The sequence below is a fragment of the Equus przewalskii genome, chromosome 12 (assembly GCF_037783145.1).
Source record: "Equus przewalskii isolate Varuska chromosome 12, EquPr2, whole genome shotgun sequence".
NCBI classification, from domain to species: Eukaryota; Metazoa; Chordata; class Mammalia; order Perissodactyla; family Equidae; genus Equus; species Equus przewalskii.
Genome location: NC_091842.1, coordinates 39462175 through 39484802, shown reverse-complemented (window position 1 = coordinate 39484802; position 22628 = coordinate 39462175). Strand labels below are relative to the sequence as shown.

General features: G+C 46.7%; 2 protein-coding genes across 16 annotated transcripts in view; one reads left to right on the top strand and one right to left on the bottom strand.

The window, feature by feature from the left end:
- Positions 1-2369: 2369 nt before the first annotated feature.
- Positions 2370-4240, bottom strand: C12H16orf90 (chromosome 12 C16orf90 homolog). Of its 3 annotated transcripts, none has more exons than XM_008523396.2 (3): positions 4091-4240; positions 3260-3607; positions 2370-2877 (listed from the first exon to the last, which is right to left on the bottom strand). In XM_008523396.2, exons 1-3 carry the CDS (start codon positions 4134-4136, stop codon positions 2720-2722), a joined length of 552 nt encoding a protein of 183 aa, XP_008521618.1. In that variant the 5' UTR covers positions 4137-4240; the 3' UTR covers positions 2370-2719. The 3 variants fall into 3 exon arrangements, with proteins under 3 accessions (XP_008521618.1, XP_070424740.1, XP_008521619.1); XM_070568639.1 differs by having other exon boundaries at positions 4125-4232; XM_008523397.2 differs by having other exon boundaries at positions 4121-4228.
- A 4857-nt stretch (positions 4241-9097) lies between these two features.
- The window catches only part of CLUAP1 (clusterin associated protein 1), a 33516-nt gene continuing 19985 nt past the window's right edge, over positions 9098-22628 (top strand). For 2 of the 13 annotated variants that reach the window (XM_008523391.2, XM_008523390.2), the window contains exons 1-6: positions 9126-9734; positions 12623-12734; positions 14121-14205; positions 15109-15288; positions 18058-18153; positions 20576-20659. In XM_008523391.2, the coding sequence (XP_008521613.1) occupies positions 9713-9734; positions 12623-12734; positions 14121-14205; positions 15109-15288; positions 18058-18153; positions 20576-20659 (579 nt within the window). In that variant the 5' untranslated portion in view covers positions 9126-9712. Of the gene's footprint in view, positions 10383-12622; positions 12735-14120; positions 14206-15108; positions 15289-18057; positions 18154-20575; positions 20660-22628 lie in introns of all 13 variants that reach the window. The other 11 variants (XM_070568623.1, XM_008523387.2, XM_008523392.2 and 8 more) reach the window with 10 other exon arrangements.

Genomic DNA, 22628 nt, shown 5'->3' with positions numbered 1-22628 from the left:
GAGCTGGGCATGGGGGAGCACATGGGGCCAGGGTGGAGGCTGGTGGCACTGCATGGAGTGGGAGGTCGGGGAGCTGGCCTGGACTCAGCACACACCCCTGTGGGGAGCACTGAGGAGCATGCCTCCTGCTGGTGAGTCGCACTTTGGTTGTTTAGACACGTACCTCAGTCTGTTCATATGTTGATGGGTCAGCTTCAGGGATAAGGGGTGACTCCTTGGGGCCCTTGGTCATTTGTGTGGCCAAGTATCAACTTGCCTGAGAGGGCAGGGGTTCTGGTTGAGCCTTGCCCTAAAGGCAGCCGTGCCCTCCCAGCCCATTGAGCTGCTAGGACACAGTCTCCCAAGGGCTGAGACTGACTCCTGGTGACCCAGTTCCAAACCCACAGGCCATTCAGGTAGGGTCACCCAAGGGTGGTCAGTGTGCATTTCTGTAAACACCTGCTTCATGTCAACTCCCTGACCCCAGCTCGCCACGACTGGCTTTTCCGCTTCTCAGCTGGTTTGGAGTGCTTTTCAGGAAAGCTTTGGGAGGTTTAGGGAGGAACCATTTGGAGGCCAGCTCAGCCAGTTTTGGGGCCGACATGCTATAGCAGATGACCTTCCTTGGGGAAAGACCCGGGCTGTAACTTGTCTACCCTCCACACATCAGCTAGGGCAGCCCAACAGGCTGAAGGATCCACTTCTGAGATGGCTTTGAGCTCGGCCGAGATCTCCCCTGGGCTGGGTTGGTTTCCCACCATGTAGGGCTCCTTATGTGGGTGCTGACTTTCCCCAGCGCACACACTGGAAGCTGCCAGGCCTCCTTCACACCCAGAAGTGATACCATGTCACTTCTGCCACATTCTTTTGATAAAGCAAGACCCAGAGCCAGTCCTGATTCAGGGACTACACACAGGCCAGAATACCCGCACCTGCGGCTTATGGGGGGCCACTGGTGGCCACTGACCACAGCCTAGGCATCCCAAGATCTGGACCTTGGGGCAGTCTGTGCTCGTCTCTGAGCCTCAGAACTTCATCCAAAAGGGAAGAGATTTGGCCCCTAACTGTCTCTAAGGACCACATATTGCAGTCCTGGCATGGTCTCACTTCTGCCCAGTGCCCTAGGCTGGTACCCCAGGCAGGTCTGTCTTGAGCAGTACTCCTTCAGGTCCACCTGGCCTTGGCCTCCTGGAGGAGTGAGAGTTGTGGCAGAGAGAGAAGGGGGCTGCCCTTTCCATCATCCACGTCGCTCATCTGGCAGACTAGCTGGATGGCTGCATCCCTTCCACACCTGCCCAGTCGCAGCTGGAGTGTAGAAACACCTGCTCTCTCATTGCTCCTCTTGGGGCTGCTTTCCAGCTGCCGCTACCTCAGGCTCCCACTGTCCAGGCCAACACCCATACAACAACCTGAAAACCACCCAGGGACCCAAGTCTCCAGAATCTGCTGTCCGAGGGACCTATGAAATGTCCAAGGGTGGAACAAGGTACAGAGGCAGGGGAGGGGCCTGAGAGTATTCCCTGTGTCTTGGAGGAACCCAGCTGTCCTAGTGTCCAGAGTGTCCTTGATACCATCACGTGTGGTCTGGCGGAAGACCACGGGAGGGGCAGCTCAGCCCCAGCCTGACCCAGGCTGCTAGGACTGGAAGCCAGCCAGACAGTGAGGGTCATTGAGGCAAATCCAGGTCCTCCTATCCTGTCCCCACAGGGATGAGGTCTAGTGACAGAGCAGGGGGTCTTAACCAGAATGATTCTGCCCCCCAGAAGACATTGGACACTGTCTGGAGACACTTTTGGTTGTCACAACTGAGAGGAGGGAGCTACCAGCATCTAGTGGGTGGAGGCCAGAGGTGCTGCTAAACATCCTGCAAGGCACAGGACAGCCCCACAACTAAGAACAATCTGGCCTCAAATGTCAACAGTGCCAAGGGTGAGACACCCCGGTGCAGAGAAGCCCAAGCCAGGGTGCCTGGAGTCTAGCTAAGCTGGGAGGAGAAGCACTGTGCCCGTACCACCTGGAGGAGCACAACAGCTGGGGTCCCTGTGGAGCAGTGAACTCCACCAAGCCCTGGGTGAAGGGTGGCGTGGGATCCAGGCCCACATTTCTGCTCAGGTTGGGAACTTGCTCTCCTCCCCAAACTCTGCCTACCTTCCTTTGTCCTCTGCCACCTTGGCCAGAACGTCAGCCCTACGTTTAGGCCTGCTGAGACCCTGTCCACCCAGGAAGCCTTGCAGGATTTCCACCTGGAGAAGGATGGCTCCCTCCTCAACTACGGGTGGGAGTGCCTTGGATCCCCCCTGAGGTCGACACCTTGCTCTCAGAACACAGGTGCCAAGGGGCTGTTTCTCTGACTAAATGGCCTGATGACAGACAGACTAAGGGACAGAAGGTATAGGCCTTGGCTTTTATTGAGATTAGACCTGTGGGCTCCCTGGCCCAACTCTCCACTCAGCCCGGCCTCCCAGGTACAAGTGACCGACTGGAGTTGGAGCAGGTTGCAAGGGCACATCCAGGCTTCTATTTTTTCTGTCCCTCCCGCCGGACCTCCATCTCCCTCCCCCCTCGAGTTTTCCCCAGGCTGGCCCAGGCTCTGGTGCTGGGCAGCGGCCAGGGTGTCTCGCTGTTGGGGGGCCACTGGTGGGGGCTCAGCCCTTCCTGTCTGGACCTCCACCCCATCCTCCTGGGCCATCCTTTCCCCTCTTGTCCCGAGCTAGGAGAACCAGCCCTGGCACTCAGATCCCTATGGCCTCTCCAGAGCCCCAGAGCGGGTTCTCTTGCACAGTGGACATGTAGACTCCTCTGAGGCCCCCCAGGACCTCTTGGGCCTGAGCCCCAAGCCTTCTGGGGGACTGGGCAGGGAGGAAGTACCCTTGGCTGGGTCCATGCTGGAACTGGAAGCTGAGGAAAGAGGGAAGAGAGAAGTCACCCGTAGGGACCCAGGAGAGCCAGACAGCCCGTCCTATGACCCCCAGAACCTGGTGTCCTTCAAAACAGGAGGGGAGGGGGCGGTTCTCCTTAAAGAGAACCCATGAGGGAGGAGGAAAAGGGAAACAGATGGTTCAAGCTGGAAGGATCCTCATCTAACCTGACCCCTTCATTTTACAAAAGGGGAAGCTGAGGCTGGGGGAAGGGTGCTGTCCAAAGTCCCTCATCAAGTGCAGAACTGAGAGGCTTGGGCGTGGAGAAGGGGCCGTCTGAGTCTGTCTGAGTCCCCAACCCAACCCTTCCCTGGGTCTTCCCCCGCCGTCCCCAGTTCTGCCTCACCTGGACAGGTGCTCACCTGTATTTCCTGGGCTGTCCCTTGACAGTTGAGCTTCCAGAAGGGCTGAGCAGTGGCTGTTACCTGGGCCCAGAGTCCCCTGTGGCAGGCCCAAAGGCCAAGCCATGCCTTCCGGCCGTGGGAGGCAGCCCCCAGCCATGAGCCGGCTCAGCCAGTGGCTCTCACACTGGCTGGCGAGCTGCATGTGACCCGGTAGATAGAGAGCCAGGCCCCGGAGGTGGCGCAGCCGGAAGTTCTTGGGCTTGCTTCCCTGGGCACTGGGGCACTGCTGCTGCCCCAGCCCCCCCTCATAGATGTTGGGTGGTGTGTTGGGGTGGCTGGGGTGTCCTTGGGCCCAGCTCACTGCATCTGTGGAGGGGAGAGCAGGAGGGTGGTGGCTGGTGGGCCACAGCAGACGTGAGGGGAGCATGCAGTCACACGCTCATGTGATGGGCTCCATATCTGGCCTGTGGAGCCTCAGCTTACCTGTCTGTCAAATAGGCTCAGTCCCTTGCCTATCGCCTCCTGTGACCCAACATGCTATTCCTCTTTTCTCTCCCATCTAACAGGGAGGTCTGAGAAGCCTGAGCCTTGGCACTAAATTCTCTTTCAGAACTTCAAGCCCTTCCTGCCACCTCTTTTTGCCCCCCACCCTTGAAAGAGCAGTCTGGTGCCAGTACAGAAATTGCACAGTGGGTCCAGGACCACACAGCCCATGGTCACACTGTCTGGACCAGTGGCCATTCCCCTTTCCCAAGCATGCATGTCCCTGAGGCCACCCTGGTGGCTATGGGCCCAGGTCAGGACAGGAGGGCAGCTCTCCTCCTGCCACTCCTCCCCTCAGCCTGGCACCTTCTCTTATGCGCAGCTCAGAGAACGCACAGACCAAGGCTTCCATGGAGGGCCAGCGTGGTCGGGGAGGAGCTGCTGGGCCTCTGGTGCAGGAGGGCTCTGCTCTGCCCTGCCTAGGGGGTGGGTCTGCAGGTCTCCCTTGGCAACCAGCTCTATGATGTCACAGAGAAGACTCCCAGCCTCCCTGGACTGGGAAGTTTGGGGGAAGATGATGCCCAGGGCAGTGTCAGGGTGGGAGGAGAGCAAAGGAAGGAGGCAGAACCCTAGGGGAGGTCCCTGGTCCCTCTGGCTTGGGCCAGGCTACAAAACAGACCCAGCTCTTGCAGACTGGAGAGTCACTCCCAGGGGTGACCTCTTGGGGTCTCAGTTTCCTCTTCTGTGAGTGGGAAATGAGGGTTTAGGGGTACAGACTTAGTGAGACCTGAGCAGACTGATAAGGTGGTTTGGGGTCCCTGGGCAAGTCACTTAACTTTTCTGACTGTCCATTTTCCCGTAAGTCAATGATGGGGTATTGTGTGGCTCATACTAAGTGTGACGAAGGATGTGGAGGAACTGGAGCTCTCAGATACTGCTGGCGGGAATGTCAAATGGTACCACCACTTTGGGAAACAGTGTCTTAAAAAGTTTAAACTTTCAATTCTCTCTATTCACAGATGACGTGATCTTATATATAGAAAAAATTAATTCACACGCAAAACTATTTGAGCTAATAAAACTATTAGAGCTAATAAAGTTCAGCAAAGTGAGATACAAGATTAATACACAAAAATTAATTGTATTTCTATACCCTAACAGAACAAAAAGAACAAAACACAAAACAGGAATAAATTTAACCAAGTAGGTGCAAGACAATACATTGCTGAAAAAAATAAAGAAGACAAATAAATGGAAAAATATCGCTGTTCATGGATTGAAGACTCAATGATGTTAAGACAGCAATACTCCCTAAAGTGATCTACAGAGCCCTTCAAAATCCCAGTAGCTTTTTATGCAGAAACAGGAAAACTGATCCTTAAATTCATGTGGAATTACAAGGGAGCCCAAATAATCAAAAACAATCCTAAAAAAGAAAAAAGTTTGAAGACATTTGCTGATTTCAAAACTTACTTCAATGACACAGTAACCAAAACAACGTGGAATCGTCATAAGGATAGACATCTAGTCCAATGGAATACAATAGAGAGCCCGGAAATAAACCCATCTATCTATGGTCAATTGATTTTTCAACGAGAGTGCCAAGACTATTCATTGAATTGGGGGGAGAACAGTCTCTTCAATAAATGGTGCTGAGAAAACCGGATAGCCACATGCAAAAGAATGAAGTTGGATCCCTACCACCCACCATATACAAAAATTAACTCAAAATGTATCAAAGACCTAAATGTAAGAGCTAAAACCATAAGACTCTTAGAAGAAAATGTAGGGGTAAATCTTTACGACCTTGGATTTGGCAATGGAGTCTTCAATTTGACAAGAAAAGCACAAGCAACAATTGAAAAAATAGGCAAATTGGACTTCATCAAAATTTAAAACTTTTGTGCTGCAAAAGGCACTAACAAGAAGTGAAAAGACAGCCTACAACATGGTAGAAAATATTTCCAAATCATGTATCTGATAAGAGCATAATATCCAGAATAAAGAACTATTACAACTCAACAACAAAAAGACAAACAACCCAATTTAAAAATGGGCAAAGAATTGAACAGACATTTCTCCAAAGAAGATATACAAATAGTCAATAAGCACATGAAAGTCATTAGTTACTAAGGAAACACAAATTTAAACCACGGTGAGGTACTACTTCACACTCACAAGGAGGGATATAATTTAAAAAATAGAACATGACAAATGTTAATGAGGGTGCGGAGAAACTGGAACCCTCCTACACTGCTGGTGGGAATGTAAAATGATGCAGCCACTATGGAAAACAGTTTGGCAGTTCCTCAAAGAGTTAAAGATAGGGGCCAGCCCGGTGGCGCAGCAGTTAAGTTTGCACACTCTGCTTCGGTGGCCCGGGGTTTGCCGGTTCGGATCCCGGGTGCAGACATGGCACCACTTGGCACGCCATGCTGTGGTAGGCGTCCCACATATAAAGTAGAGGAAGATGGGTATGGATGTTAGCTCAGGGCCAGTCTTCCTCAGCAAAAAGAGGAGGATTGGCAGCAGATGTTAGCTCAGGGCTGATCTTCCTCAAAAAAAACAACAACATTGAATTGCACACTTCAAATATGCGTACTTTATCATATGTCAGTAAAGCTGTTAAAAAATGAAAAACCAAGGGAGGAAGCTTTGGCTCCCTTCTCAGTATTCCCTCTATGCTCTGCCAACTATAGTGGAGACTGAGTGCAGTCTGCCCCTAAAACACCTACCACATCTCATTTAATCCTCGAAGTAACCCTATCAGGCATTATTACCTCCATTTTAACATTGAAGGATCTGTGTCGCCAAGAGGTTAAGTAACTTGCCCAAGGTCACACAGCTGATTGCTTTGCTTTAGGAACAGCACCGGGAGCGTGTGCACACCAGTTTGCCCTAACTTAAAGCAGAACTGGTGGGCTTCCAGTGGCCTATCGTGAGCACGAGTCAGGAGCCACAAGTACCTGGCCCAGAGCCAGCCCAGACCTGGGTATCCCAACCAGCACAGAGCATGGAGGGAGGGCGGGGGACAAGAAACAGATGACAGGGCCCTTCCTCAAAGACCATTCACTTCACTGGAGTAAGGTGATGTACTCTCAGTCACTCACTCATTCATTCATTCATTCAATCAGTCAGGTATTTAACAAATACATTCTGAGAGCCTGCGTATCACCAAATACTATTGTAGACTTGGGGAGAGTCCAGAGTAGGACAAAACAGGTGTCTGCTTTCATGTCCAGACCAGAGAGGCAGAAGATAAGCAAACGAGACGTTTCCAGATCATACTGGGAAGGAAATAAAACAGGGAAGGGATGGGAAGGCTCTGCTTTGTGACAGGGAAGGGCTGGGAAGGCTCTGCTTTGGTGTAGGTGGTCCAAGTGGCCTCTTCACAAAGATCTGAAGTTGGGAGAACGTTCCAGGCGGAGGGAACTGCATGTGCAAAGACCTGAAGGCAGGAGGATGATGGGCATGTTTAAGGGAAAGAAGGCCAGGATAGAAGGAGGGAAGGGAGTGAGGAGAACAGAGGAGGTGCAGCTAAGGAGTTTGAGTTTTATTCGAACTGCAATGGAAAGCCATTGGGTAGGTTTTTTTGAAGGCTTTTTTTGTTTTTAGTCATGTTTATTGAGATACAAGTTTAGATATGGTAAAATTCACCCTTTTTAGGGCACAGTTCTATGAGTTTTGACGAATACCTACTGTCATGTTATTGCCACTACAATCAAGATATGGGGCAGTTCCGCCACCCCCAAAATTCTTTTGCACCCAGCTCCTCCTGGCAACCACTGATTTGTTTTCTGTCTCCATATTTTTGTCTTATCCAGATTGTCATATAAATGGAGTCATACAGTATGTAGCCTTTTGAGGCTGGCTTCTTCCACTTAGCATAAGGCGCTGGAGATTCTTGTTGCCCTTGTGTATATCAGGAGTTTGTTTCTTTTTTTATTGTAATCCATATTATGGATGTACCACACTTTGTTTATTCATTCATAAGTTGAGGACCAGTTGAGTGGTTTCCAGTTTGGGACGATTATGAATAAAGCTGCTATCAACATTCATGTATAGGGCCGGCCTGGTGGCACAGCAGATAAGTGCAGACGTTCTGCTTCCGCAGCCCGGGGTTGGCCGGTTTGGATCCCGGGTGCGGACAGGGCACTGCTCAGAAGGCCATGCTGTGGTAGGCGTCCCACACATAAAGTAGAGGAAGATGGGCATGGATGTTAGCTCAGGGCTAGTCTTTCTCAAAAAAAAAAAACAAAAACATTTGTGTACAGGTTTTTGTGTGAACATAAGTTTCTGTTTCTCTTGGGCAAATACTTAAGAGTGGGATTTTTGAGCCATATGTTAACTGTGTTTATAAGAAACTACCAACTGTTTTCTAAAGCAGCCGTACTCTTACATTCTCACCAATAATGTATGAGAGTTCAAGTTGCTCCACAGCCTTCTAAGCCCTTGGCACGGTCAGGGTTTTTGTTGTTTGTACCATTCTAATAACTGCCTAGTGATATCTCATTGTAGTTTAATATATGTTTCCCTAATGACTAATAATCTTGAGCACCTTTTCATTTGCTTATTTCCCATATATCTTCTTTTGTGAAGATTCTGTTGAAATTAGTCTACTTTCTAACTGCAATGTTTTCTTATTATTGAGTTTTGGGAGTTCCTTATGTATTCTGGATACAAGTTATCAGATGTGTTTTGTGAATATTTTCTTCTAGACTGTGGATTATCTTTTCATTTTCTTACAAGTGTCTTGAAGAGCAATTTTAAATTTTGCTGAAGTCCAATTCCTTGAAAAACATTTTTTTAAGGATCACGCTTTTGGTATCTCTAAGAATTTTGCTTAACTCAGTCACAAAGCTTTTCCCCTAAGTTTTCTTCTAGAAAAGTTATCGTTTTTAGGTTTTACAGTTAAGTAAGGGTGGTAGTTCATTGATTTGCATATGGATTTCCAATTGTTCCAAGACCATTCGTTGAAAGACTATTTTTCCCTCCATGAAGCGCTTCGTCGCCTTTGCGGTACTAACCATGTATGTGTGGACCTATTTTGGGACTCGCTTTAAGGTCCGTGCATTTACGTGTCCGTTACTTCGCCAACACGAATGCAGGCGCGGAGGGCGTCCCACCGGTTAGCAGTCCCTCCTCTTCGCTCAGCCTTCCCGGCTCAGCTCACTTCACGTCCCCAGCCCTTCTTTGTCGCCTGTCCCCCACCATGGCAGCCTAGTAGGGCGGGCTCCCAGGTGAGCCTCCAGCTGACCTGGTCACATATCGGCCGCGGTCCTGGCCGCGATACCACCCGCTCCCTCAACTAGGAGAACGAACACTTGCCGGCCGGAAGAGGCCACGGTTGCCAGGACAACCACCGGGGCCCGCGGGCCCGGGCCGATTTCCGGCCTGTCGTGAAGCCTGAGCGGGCACCGCTTGCCCGGGGCCTGGCCGCGCTGCGTCCCGCCGCCTCACGGACGGCTAGGGCCTCCTCTCCGCAGCCAGGGGCCTCGGGCCTTCACGCCGCGGACGCTTCTGACGCGGGCGCGGCCAGTTTACACATGCCAGGGAGAAGCGTGCTGGGCACCGCGCCCAGGAGGGAGACCGGCTTCGTGACATTATCGTACATTCTTTCTAGAGTGGAGGAGGAAATGAGAAGCAGTATGTAGAGCGCCTAGCACAGTGTCTGGCACATAGTAGGCACTCAGAACGTGTCAGCCGGCGCCAAAGGTCTGTCTGCAAAGTGTGTGAAACGGGCCCCCACGCCGCACGGCTCGCAGCTCGTGGCAGGCACCGGGACCTCACGCCGGCTCCCTCGGATCCCCGGGACGCCCCCTGCCTGCCGTCCTTCTTGTACGCATGCGTACGCAGCCCTGTCGTTTCGCACCTCATCCTGTTTGGCCCCCGCAGCACGCCGTCCAGGGCTCGGTGCGTTGCCATAGAAACCCGTGAGTGCTGAGGGGCGAGCCTTGAAGAGTCGGCGCTGCTGGGGACCCGAGCAAAATGTCTTTCCGCGACCTCCGCAGTAAGGCAGCCCTGTTCCCTGTGACCTACGGTCCTCCCGAGACTCGGGGCTCCGGGCCGCCGGGTCCCCTGTCCGTGCCTCCGCCTAGGCGCGCGCCTCAAGAGTCCCCTCTCCGGCCTCTGCGCCTCCGGGGCACCCCCGGCCCGCGGCCGTCCCCGGGCTGAGCGCCCCGCCGGGCCTCGTCGCCCTGTTTGTGACGGTGGGAAGTTCTGTATCTGCCACCGGCCACATATGGCTGGGGCGGCTGAGCAACCCAAGTTATCGTTTTATCTGATTTTAATAGGTTTATATAGCCACGTGGGGCTGTGGCGACCTTATTGAGAAACGTAGAGGCCGTATTTGAGTTGGGTTAGCTTAGAGCTCAGGGAAGCGAACAACAAAACCGAGGAGCGGCTGGTGAATCATAGTAATTGCGGCTAGCATTGTTTGAGCTTATGCGATCTGCCAAGTAGTTACTGTTGTGTGTGTGCATCGTTTCCTTTACTCCTCTCAACAACTCTGTGCGCCTGTGTTTAGAGACGAGGAAACGGGCACGGAGAGGTCAGTGACACAGGTGCGGGTCCAGGGACACAGGTGGTAGGAGCTGGCGCTGGAGTTTGAGTTCAAGTCATCTAACCTCCGAAGGCTGCGTTCTTTCCAAAGGGGCTGGTGAGAAGGGAACCTGGAGGCCTTTGATAGGAGGGTGGGAAGTGGAAGAATGGGGATAAGAGAATTACTTACTAGTACGTGGGGTCACATGTTACACACCAGCCATTTTACATTCAGTATCTTATCTTAGTCCTCGCTGTAACAGTAAATTAGGTGGTATAATTCCTGGATGGAATACTTCGGGTCACGGAGAGGTAGAGTAGCTTGCTTTAGGTCACACGGCTAGAACTAGGTGGAACCAAGGATCAAAACATAGGACTTTGTGAATCAAAAATCTCTTGCCTTTTATACACTATCATTTTCTGGATGTGAAGCAGTTCAGTTCACTGGCTCCACCTGCATAGGTGTAGTAGGTGATTGCCAAGTTGGTGTGATCTAAGGGGCCTAAATAAGGCCAATTTTCTTTTCTTTTCTTTTTTTTAAACATTTTATTTTTTTCCTTTTTCTCCCCAAAGCCCCCCCGGTACATAGTTGTATATTCTTTGTTGTGGGTCCTTCTAGTTGTGGCATGTGGGACGCTGCCTCACCGTGGTTTGATGGGCAGTGCCATGTCCACGCCCAGGATTTGAACCAACGAAACACTGGGCCGCCTGCAGTGGAGTGCGCAAACTTAACCACTTGGCCATGGGGCCAGCCCCTGAGAACTTTTTTTTTTTTTTTTTGAGGAAGACGAGCCCTGAGCTAACTACTGCCAGTCCTCCTCTTTTTTGCTGAGGAAGCCTGGCCCTGAGCTAACATCCGTGTCCATCTTCCTCTACTTTATATGTGGGACGCCTACCACAGCATGGCATGCCAAGCGGTGCCATGTCCGCACCCGGGATCAGCGAACCCCAGGCCACCGAGAAGCAGAACGTGTGAACTTAACTGCTGCGCCACCGGGCCGGCCCCGCCAATTTTCTAACTGAATTGCTGGTGCCTGAAATGTCACCATTAAAGATTATTCCTTTCAGTTATGAATTGCTCTTTTTATACCATGTATATACAGGAAGAGGCATAAAGGCATCATATTTTCTTATGCAACTGTAGCACCGTAGTGTGAATTATGCCCTCTGGAATTTGAAGGTTCTTAGTGACTGTATGTTGTAGTGACAAGTTTCTCCTCTCTTGTAGTTTAGAGAGGCCAGCACTCTGCTAAGGGACGTTGAATGGAGCTGTGTTGGGAAGAATGCACAAAAAGGGGATTTCTGAACATTTTGACCTTAAATGCGTTCCGTACAACTGTGCAATTTATAGGAAGAATCTCAAATTGTCTCCACTTTGATACTAGTACTGCAGAATTAACAGAACTTGACTACTACTTAGCAAGAAGAAGTATTTAGGCCTTGCTTGACTGATGGGAAGGCTGCTGCTTTATTCTCCCTCCCTCTATTCAAATTTCCCAAAAACAGTGACAGAGGCCTCTGTGCCGTTGCTCTTTCCTCTGCTCATACTTTCTCTTCAATTATATAGTGAAACAGCCTAATCTCCAGTGCCCAGGAAATTTATTTGCAAATCTCACTGGGACATTTTGAATATCCACCTTCGAGAAGAGTGAGGACAGACGTTATGTAGTCAGAAGCACACTGAATATAGATCTTGGCACAACGTGGAAACTCAGAACATGTTTGTTGTGTTCATTTCCAGGACCTGCTTAAAGTTTAGTGACTGCAACCTCCGTTATCAACAAATACTAGTGTTACTGTTTCTTAACCTGTTTTGTAATAAATGTAAATATTGCTCTATAGGCCAATCATACTCGTGAAGATTTCTCTAAATACAATGCAACTAATCTTTAAAATTTGTATTATAAGATCCTGTATGCTCATTTAAAAAAACTCAGAAAAAACTCATAAACATGAACTTCACTCTACCACCGTCACCCCCAGAAATAACAGTTATTTAAAAATGTTTTTCTTTATGACATTTTATAAGGCCAGATGTTTCTTCTTTTGAATAGTTAGTAGAAGATATTCGAGAGAAATGAGATATCAAAGAAATTAAATTCACAGCCAATCCCTAAGCCTTATTTTAACGTACAACTTCCACTTCTTCTCCTATTAAACTGAACTGTTTTTCAGGAAGCAGATTAGGTGTTTTAACTTTTATCTCCTTTTTTCTTTCCTCTTAGAGAGTTGATAAATAGTCCCTAAAACTGTTGGGAATAGGTTGAGAATAAGAAGGGGAAGCAAAGAAAGTATGTAAGTTAATAAGTCATTGCCGTTTGCCAAGGAACTGACTGGATTGCATTTTCCATTGGACAGACTTTACAGAGATGATGAGAGCCTTGGGATACCCTCGACATATTTCCATGGAAAATTTCCGCACACCAAATTTTGGACTTGTATCTGAAGTGCTTCTCTGGCTTGTGAAAAGGTTAGAGCTGCACTTTATTGAGATCTAAGAATGAATGCTGGATTTTATTCATTAGCCACCAAGAAACAGAATACTGTTGTGAAGCAAAAGGAATTGTTCGATAAAATTTGAGTTTGACAGACTCAGTTGTAACCTGTTAAAAATCAGTCGGGTTTAAAGAACGCTGTGGGAGAAGGGAACATACCAGGCAGTGGTAAAAGGAGACTATTTCTCAGTAGGAAGTGGACACTGGGGCACTGGTCCAAGCTCCTCTTCACCCCCTTGCCTTCATCAAGGAGTTACAGGGACCTCCCTACACACTCCAATGAGTACACTGGATTAGAAATAATTTAGATTTCATTTTATGTGAAAAATCTAATATGATTCAGGGTTCGCAAACCTTTTTGTTAAGGAAATAAGTAAATATTTTAGGCATTCAAGGTTACCTAAGATCTCTGTTGTATATTCTACCTTGTGTTTTTGTTTTTTTGTTTGTTTTGAGGAAGACTAGCCCTGAGCTAACTACTGCCAGTCCTCTTTTTGCTGAGGAAGACTGGCCCTGAGCTAACATCCATGCCCGTCTTCCTCTACTTTATATGTGGGACGCCTACCACACCATGGCTTTTTGCCAAGCGGTGCCATGTCTGCACCCGGGATCCAAACCGGCAAACCCCTGGCCGCTGAGAAGCAGAACGTGCGAACTTAACTGCTGCACCACGGGGCCGGGCCTACCTTGTGTTTTTTAAACCCTTTAAAAAGGTGAACAACCTTAGCTTGCAGGCTGTACAGAAAGAGGCCAAGGGCTGCAGTCTGCTGACCCCTGGTGGATCATCAGTAGCTTGAAGAAAGTAATTCCAACAACTCTGCTGCTTCTCTAAGCTAACTAGTTAGCCCTGGGTCAAGGGCTGTCAGCCAGAGTAATAGTGCTGATTATTTTAATTCAACTTTGAGGTCTGAGATAGACTTAATTTTGTAAGCTGAGCACCCACTTTTTATTTTTATTTTATTTTTTTTGCTGTGGAAGATTAGCTCTGAGCTAACATCTGTGCCACTCTTCTTCTACTTTGTATGTGGGTCATTGCCACAGAATGGCTGATGAGTGGCATAGGTCCATGCCAGAATCCAAACCCTCAAACTGGGGCTGCTGAAGTGGAGTGTGCTGAATTTAACCACTGCACCATGGGGCAAGCCCCTTGATTTTTGAAATCAGTTAAACTTATTCTTAGGTGAGGATTTGCTCTCTCAGGTGTTTGGAATTTTGTGTTGCTTTTGAAGTCTTTCTTAACCTTACTAGGTTAGCTGGGGACTCAGCTTCCTGTTACAGATCCACTTCCTCTCAGTTGTCCACTTTCTTCTTCGTGGTCTTCCTGCTTAATTGTGTCTTCTCTCTCTCTCTCTCTCTGATAGGTATGAACCTCAGACTGACATCCCTTCTGATGTTGAGACTGAACAAGATCGAGTTTTCTTCATTAAGGCAATTGCCCAGTTCATGGTTAGTTCATGGTTATTTGATGGAATTGTAAAATTAAATACATTAGAAAAAGATGAGTCCTAGTTAGGGCTACTTTCAAGTTTCTAAACTATTCCATTACCAGGTTTCTGTGAAGCCATTTCACCAACAAATTTTTTTGTTTTTAATTAGTTATTTGTTAAGAATTTTATTTATTTATTTTTGAATAGGTAATATATTTCATGGTTCAGAAATTTTTTTTAAATCATGAAACGACATGGAGTAAAATAATTTTCTGTCCTATATGTCATTGGCCCAGTTCCATTTCCAGTAATTACTATTTTTAATATCTTCCCGAGTTTCTTTATGCATATATAAACAAGTAAAATATGCTTTTTCTCCTTCCTTTTACACAGATGGTGACATCCTATACACCTGTTTAGAATCTTGCTTTCTTCACTTAACAGTACATTTTGGAGAACTTTCCAAATGCGTACAGAGTGTCCTCATTCTTTCATACACTTGAGTAGTATTGCATGCATGGATATACCTTAATTTACGTAATTTATATAGATAAGCATTTAGGTTGTTTGTAACTTTTGCTCTTTGAAACTTTGCTGTAACGAATAACATAGAGATATTGTTTTGTTGGTGAGAATATCCCTAGGATAAGTTCTTAGGATTGGAATTTCTAGGTCAAAAGATCATTTGTAATTTTGTTGTTGTTGTTTACCAAATTGCTCTCCATCAAGATTGTATCAGTTTACACACCCACTCACAATCTGAGTCACTTGAAAGTGTGACTCTTAGTATGATCAGGTTATATCCTAATTGTTGGTAGAGACATTTTCAAATTACCTACATTTTACATTTTATATGGAAAAAAAATCTATGGTTAGATTTTATACAGAAAGGCCCTTAAACTTTTTTTTTGTCTGAAAATAGGCCACCAAGGCACATATAAAACTCAACACTAAGAAGCTTTATCAAGCAGATGGGTATGCGGTGAAGGAACTGTTGAAGATCACCTCTGTCCTTTATAATGCTATGAAGACTCAAGGGATGGAGGGCTCTAAAATAGGAGAGGAAGATATCAGCAAATTCAAGTTCGATCTTGGCTCAAAGGTAAGGACAACGAAAGGCTTGTAGTAAGGGACCGAATATTTATTTCTCAAACCCTAAAATGGAACATGGTAGAGTGCTGGCTATCTTCCAGGCACTGTTCAGGCACTGGGGATATAGGCATGAACAACAAGGACAGAAATTCTCTGTTCCTGCTGCTCAGCTGGGACCACAAAGCAGAAGGAATGGCAGGTCAGATGTGATAAATGTGTGGAGAACAGTAAGGCAGGGAAGGGGCTGGGAGAGGTATCTTAAATAGGGAGGTAGGACAGCCTCAAGGGCTGGATGAGGTTTTCAGCAGAGATCTGAAGGAGGGAAGGGGGAACCATGCAGTGGAGGGGAAAAAGTGTCTTCTGATGAAAGTGTGCTTTGTGTGTTTGAGGAATTGCAAGGAGGCCATGTGACAAGAACCAGGAGGAAAGGCCATGACAGACCCCGTAGTGCCTGGAAAGCCACGTTTAAGACTTTGATGTTTACTCTGAGGTGGAAAATCATTGAGTTTTGAACAGAGAAGTACATGATTTGAAACTTAATGTTGAAAGGATCCCTCTGGCTGCTGGGTTGAGATCAGACTTAAGTGGGAGGCAAGGGTGGAAGCAGAGAGACCTGTTAGAAAGCAAGAGATGATGGTGACTTTGAGCAGAGTGGTTGTGGGAGAGGTAGATATCAGGAGCTCAGCCAAGCTAGGGGAGAGGGAGCTGAGGGCTGCCTGATGTCAGAGAACTTGATTAAAACAATAAGCCAAAAAAGAAAGCTAAGTCTTTAACCGCTTACTGTGATGGTATAAGCAAGAAGCTAAAACCAGAGGGAGCACTGACTCCCCTGTTTCATGCCCTGTGGAATGGCCCACCTGTCAAAGGTCCGGTTGTAGGCATTGTCTCACTGTTGAGGGAACCCTGAATGAAAGGCTCCAGCAGTTTTATGCACACAGATGTAGGGGGAGGCCTAGGAGTGGAAAAGTAGTGGGTACTGAGTCAGTGAGGCAAATTGTCCTCAAGTCCCCATCCCTGTGTGTTGTGCACCCCCCACCCCCAAGGAGGCCTCAGCAGAGGTGTGAAGAGGACCCTGGCCCAAGGCCTCAGATGATAGAGATCTAGGAATGGAAGTCCTGGGGCTAAGAATGCAGATATTTATGAGAACATGACCAACCAGAGATCTGGAGTGCAACTGAGGCCTTGACTGCAACTCCCTTCAGAGACTGCGGTGCGCTGGTGTGCCCCAAGTCTGGTGTGCAGGTGGGAGCAGCTTCCCCCGCAAGGCCTGCCAGGTGAAGCCTTTGTAATGGCCTGTGGTCAGGCCTGAAAAATTACACATAGGTTTTAACCAGGAGCCAGATTCCTCAGTGGAAGGAAGTGGCCAGAGGTTAGAACATATTATAAAGGTAGATCTTATGGGATTGGATGTGGGTTGAGAGAAAACAGGTAATACCAGGAAGATCTTAAAGCAGTGCTGTCTAGCAGAACTTTCTGTGATGATGGACGTGTTCTGTATCTATGCCACACTGTACAGTAACCACCAGCCACGTGTGGCTAGCACAAGGAGAACTGAGTTTTAAATTTTATTTAATTTTAAATAATTTAACATTGAAAGTGGCCACATGTGGCTAGTGGATACTGTATCAGAGATCATAGCTCTAAAGGTTTTGGTCTGTGTACCTACAAGGGTGAAGTTGCCATTTACTGAAATGGAAAAGAGTTTCGAAGGAGCAGGTTTGGCAGGAAAGATTTTAGAAGTTTAGTTTGGAGCATGTTTAATTTGTGATGTCCATGAGCTGTCTGAGTGGAGATATTGAGCCTCAGTTCATAGATGGTATTAAAGCTCCAAGCTTAGGAGGGTGTGTGAAAAGAAAAGAGGTCAGGGAACTGAACTCTCGTACACGCCAGTGCTGAGAAGTGGGCAAGATGATGAGACTGCTGCAAAGAAAACTGGAAATTTACTGCTAGTAAGGTAGGAGAAGCTAGAGCTAGTGGGAGTGGAATCCTGGAGGACTAAGGAAATGGAAATAAAGTCATCAGCTGTGAATGAAGAGGAAGAATTGTTGCTGGTGGTTTGAAAGTAAAGGAGAGAGAGAATTAGTTGTTTCGGGAGAAGGGAGAGTGAGCAGAGCAGGGAAATGTTTGTTTGGGCTCTTCGGAAAATTTAGCATCTTCAAGGAAGAAGGTATGACATGCAAATCCTGAGAAAGGAGCTTGTGCATGGGGCTAGATGTTAAATCCTCATCCTCCTCTTCATAGCAATAGCTGCCACCCTTGTGGGAGCCAGTACTGCTGTAAGGCCCTCAGGCAGGCCAACTCACTGGAGCCTCACAGCAGGCCTGCGAAGTGCAGTCTAAAGGCAGAGAATGAGGGGCGGGGAGGGTTAAACATAGGCCATCAGGATTCTGCAGTAGGAAATGTGTCCTTCAGGGTGCCCCTCCTGTGGTCACCCCGCTACTGTCAGGGTCCCCTGTTGTGACCTAGTCCAAATAGCAAGCACATCAGCTTTCACCCTCCTACCCCTCCTGGTTGCAGATTACATTTGACTTGATATTTGGGTTTTCAGAGACACCCAGGTATCCTGGAATTGGTCTACTTTGTACTTAGGTCAGTGTTTCCTAAACTGATGTCCTGGCAGTTCTCTTCCATAGGATGTCAATATGTGTCTTCAGGAAAATGTGTTCTGTAGTCAGGCATCCCAACCAGAGGTGGGAATTGATGTTAACAGACTGGTTGTTTCTGAATGCCGATTAAAAACTGTTCACTGAGCTTTCTGTTTTTGATATTTTCCTTCCAGATTGCAGATTTGAAAGCAGCTAGGCAGCTTGCTTCTGAAATCACCTCTAAAGGAGCATCTCTGTATGATTTGCTGGGCAAGGAGGTAGAGTTGAGGGTAAGCAGTGTTCAGATAACTTAATTACTTACTCAGCTAAGCAGATTTTCAAGGTTTTCTTTTCTAATTCTGTTTTTTCCTTGTTCTGATTTTATTAAACTGCACCTGATTAAAGAAATAACATGTGGGAAAATCATCCACAGTGTCAGCTGCTGTTCCTGCTTTTGGTGGGCACTGGTCTGTTTTTAATACTTTGGCTTCTAGTTCAGGAATGGCAAATATGTGGCATGTTGCTGAAACTTTCCAACTTGTGCCTTAGGGAGACTTTGTTGATCATGATGCTTTTTCCCAGTGAATTTGGCCTCAGCTGCCCAGTGAAATCACTTGGGATCTTTAAAAACTGCTGATGCCTGGTTTCCATTCTGATGTCATTGGTATGGAATGTGACCTGGGCATTCTGAGTTTTAAAAGTCTCCCAGGTGAGTCTAACATATAGTGGAGTTTGGGAACCAATAATCTAGGCAGTCACAATCAGTTGAAGTTGATGTTACATTTGAAATTTATTTGCAGTCCTTCTGCTGGCCAGTACCAGTCAAGGAGCTCACTCCATCCGCTGTGTTCCAGGAGCTGTTGAAGAGTGTGGTTCCTCAAACTGCCAGAGAACTTCTGTAGAGCTTTTAAGTCTCACCTGATGTCTAGGCTGTCCCCAGTTCCAGTGAATCAGAATGTCTGGGGGTGAGAGCCAGCCACCTGGTTTTTAAAGATCTCCAGGTGATTCCAATGTGCAGCAGAGCTTGGGACCCACTGGTTTAAGAAGAAATGGGGGGCTGGCGCCATGGCCGAGTGGTTGAGTTTGTGCGCTCTGCTTCCGCAGCCCAGGGTTTCGCCGGTTCGGATGCCAGGCGCAGACATGGCACTGCTCGTCAAGCCATGCTGAGGTGGCATCCCACATAGCACAACCAGAAGGGCCTGCAACTAGAATATATAACTATGTACTGGGGAGTTTTGGGGAGAAGAAGGGAAAAAAAAAGAAGATTGTCAACAGTTGTTAGCTGAGGTGCCAATCTTTAAAAAAAAGAAGAAGAAACGGAGTATTGTTTAATTCTTACCTGTAAGGATTTATGGCATTTGAAGCATACATGCTCACATCTAATGTTTTTAGATTAAATGCATCTAATTCATTGCATTCCCATCAAGTATGTCAGCCATAACCACTCTGTTACTGCCTTGCCCATGTTCTGGCATTGCTGCTAGTGTCATGGTTTTTTTCCTCTCACTTTTCATTTCTGCCTTACGAGTAAACTGGAAGTGGGGGACTTGGGTGCCAGGTCATTATCTCTGCTCTTGCTATACTGAACTGCTGGTTGCCACCTGGTAGTTGGCAGAACAAAACTGCCAGTAATGTCTAATAGCTAATTTAGATAAATAAGCAGGTAGCTCCAGGCTTTCCATGTTTTCCGTTTATACTGCAGTAGTGCACATGTTTACACATGTTCCTAACAGACCCAGAGACAAGAGCTAGTCACTTGCTACTGCTGGTGGAGCTGTGGCTTCATTGTGAGACTTCACCAGGATTCCACTGGGGCCTTTCTTAGCACTGTCCTGTAATGACTTGATGAAACAGTTAATGGCTGAACTGTTGCCATGGAAGCCATGAGACCATGAATATAGTACTCAAATTCTGTGTACAGTCTTTATCTGAGGAAGAGCCCCTATCCAGTATTTTTTTTTCATACACTTAACAAACATTCATTAAGGACCAACACCAATCACAGGGAAGGCACTGTGCTCTGTGTCCTTGAGTAAGTCATAGTCCCTGCCCTCGATAGTTTTCCACCAGTGGGGGAGATAAGGTGTACCATGGAATAAAGGAAGCACAAGGCAGAGTTTGCTAAAGTGCTCCAGGAACCTCATAACTGCATCCACGTTAAAATCCCATGTCTCAGATGTTTCCACTATTGATATGATAGGCACACATGCCTCCTTGATTGGTTGATGGTTAATGCTAGGGGCAGGGCCAAGGTGACTTCTCATAGGTTGCAGCTGTCAATGATGGGCAGCTTAGACTTAGTCACAAGAAAGATTGGAGAGGCTGGCAGGGGGCTTCAGACAGCATGTTGAGCTGCACTTGGTTTGGGGGTCACATGAACAGAATGCATTTAAAGAAGCAAATTTGGGAGAAAAGATGATAGATGGTAAATTCAATTTTGATAGATGGCAAATTCAATTCAGTAGCATTAGGGGGACATGGGGCCTGTAGCTGAAAAACAGGGCACTGTTTTTCACTGGAGAGAGGCCAGGTTGGCAGTGAGATTACGGAGGACATTTGGAGGAGGTGATGGCAGAAGTATTTTGCATCAGAGATCCACGTTGTAATGAAACTTTTGAGAACCAATCCATAAGCCATATTTAGATCTGAGTATTGGTTCTGAGAATTCCACTTTTGAAAACATTTGTAATTTTGTTTCATTGTCTCTTATAGGAACTGAGAACAGAAGCAATTGCCAGACCTCTGGAAATAAATGAGACTGAAAAAGTGATGAGAATTGCAATAAAAGATATTTTGGTAAGGTTACTTTGCTTTCATTTAATATTTTTGTGCCTGGGACTCAGAACTATTGATTTCATGCCTCCATAGGACAGAGCAAGCTAAGCCTAGTAACAGAGAAGGCATATGTAAGTGGGGAAATGAAAAATTGAGGGGACATTCTAGAATACCTAGGTTACTCACTACTATTGTTTTTCTCTTTGTTATAAATAAGAACAATTTCTCATATTATTAAAAATTTATCAATTTTAATAATTCTCTTAAATTTTTCAAAAATTTTGGTAAATAATGCTCTGTTTTATGAACTCTTCACACTATTTAACCAATTCCTCACTGCTGGGCATTTAAGTGATTTTCAGGTTTTCTTAATTTTAAACAGCGCTATATAAATAGCATGATCATCGTCCTTTACTACTCACCCACGACCAGTTATTTGCTCATCTCATCTAAAGCATTCGTTTAGAAGGCAGATAGTGAGGGGGACTCTAGACTTAGACTGCTTGGGTTTGAATCCCACTGTGTGATCTTAGGCAAATTACTTAACCTCTCTGTTCTTCACTTTCCTCATCTGTAAAATGGAGAGAATGGCATGCCCACCTCATAGGCTCCTTATGAGCATTCACTATGACCGTACATGTCATACATAGTCTCTGGCACATAACAGGTATTCATTTATTATTAGTGATTCATTTTGTTCAGTAAACACAGGCAGGGATGCCTTGTGTAAATTAGGAATAGGCATAAAACAAGAATTTGCTGAGAGTTATGTAAAATTCTAAGATTGAGGGCCAGCCCCGTGGCCGAGTGGTTAAGTTCGTGCACCCTGCTCCAGCAGCCCAGGATTTCTCTGGTTCAGATCCTGGGCACAGACCTAGCACCGCTCATCAAGCCATGCTGAGGTGGCATTCCACAGGCCACAACTAGAAGGACCCACAACTAAAAATATATACAACTATGTATCAGGGGGCTTTGGGGAGAAGAAGAAAAAATAAAATCTTTAAAATTCTAAGATTGATAGGTTTTTATAATACCCTTGTCATAAAATGGTAATACTCTCTGGGCAACTGAGCACAGGGAGCCAGAGCCTCACCCAGTGAGAAGGGCAAGGCAGCCGAGGTGGGAGATTAGTTACATACAGGCAGATTGATTAAATACGTAGATATATTAAAAATAACGGAAGCCAAGTTTCTCACTGTTGGAGAAGGGAGGTACAAATATATAAAGGGAGAAAATCAGAATGAACCCTGAATTTGGAAGTGTTGGTTAAATGCATGGTTTTCTAGATAGACAGATAGATAGACAGATGGATGAGGAATGAATTATGATATGTGTTTATGTACATGTAGGGTATGTATGTCTGTGTACATAAATATGTCATATTTATGCACAGGCACCCACACATGCACACCCACATACACATCCATACATTTCTTAGCTCTGAGCACACCTAGCACCCAGATCTTGGCTTCTAAATGTCATTCTCCACTAAAATGATCCTCGGTTCTTGTGGAGAAATGGCTGATTCCAGAGCTGGCACAGGAAAGTACAAGATCTTCTTGTGCCAGAAAGCAAGGCAGTACTCAAAGAATGAAAGGGATCTGTCAAAGGGCACAGAAGCCAACTTGAGTGGGCTTCCCCTGGCCAAACCAGGGACAGTTTAAGCATCAAAATAAATAAATTATGGCAATGGATTATAGACCCTTGAATGAAATGGGAGACCATGAGTTATCACTGATATAAAAAACAAATGATAATATTGAAAGCTGATGAACAGCAGATTTTTCACAGGCTCTAGCTCCCCCACAGAATATTTATTTTCCAAGTAGCTCTTGCACAGGATGCTTATTCATTACAAATAAGAAAAGAATAACTTAACATGAGAAGCCTGGCAGACACCCCCTTAATCAGGTGATCAAAGTGAACATCATCAGTAATGGAATAAATCAAAATCATGCACACCTGATGGGATGCAGTCATGTCTGTGCTG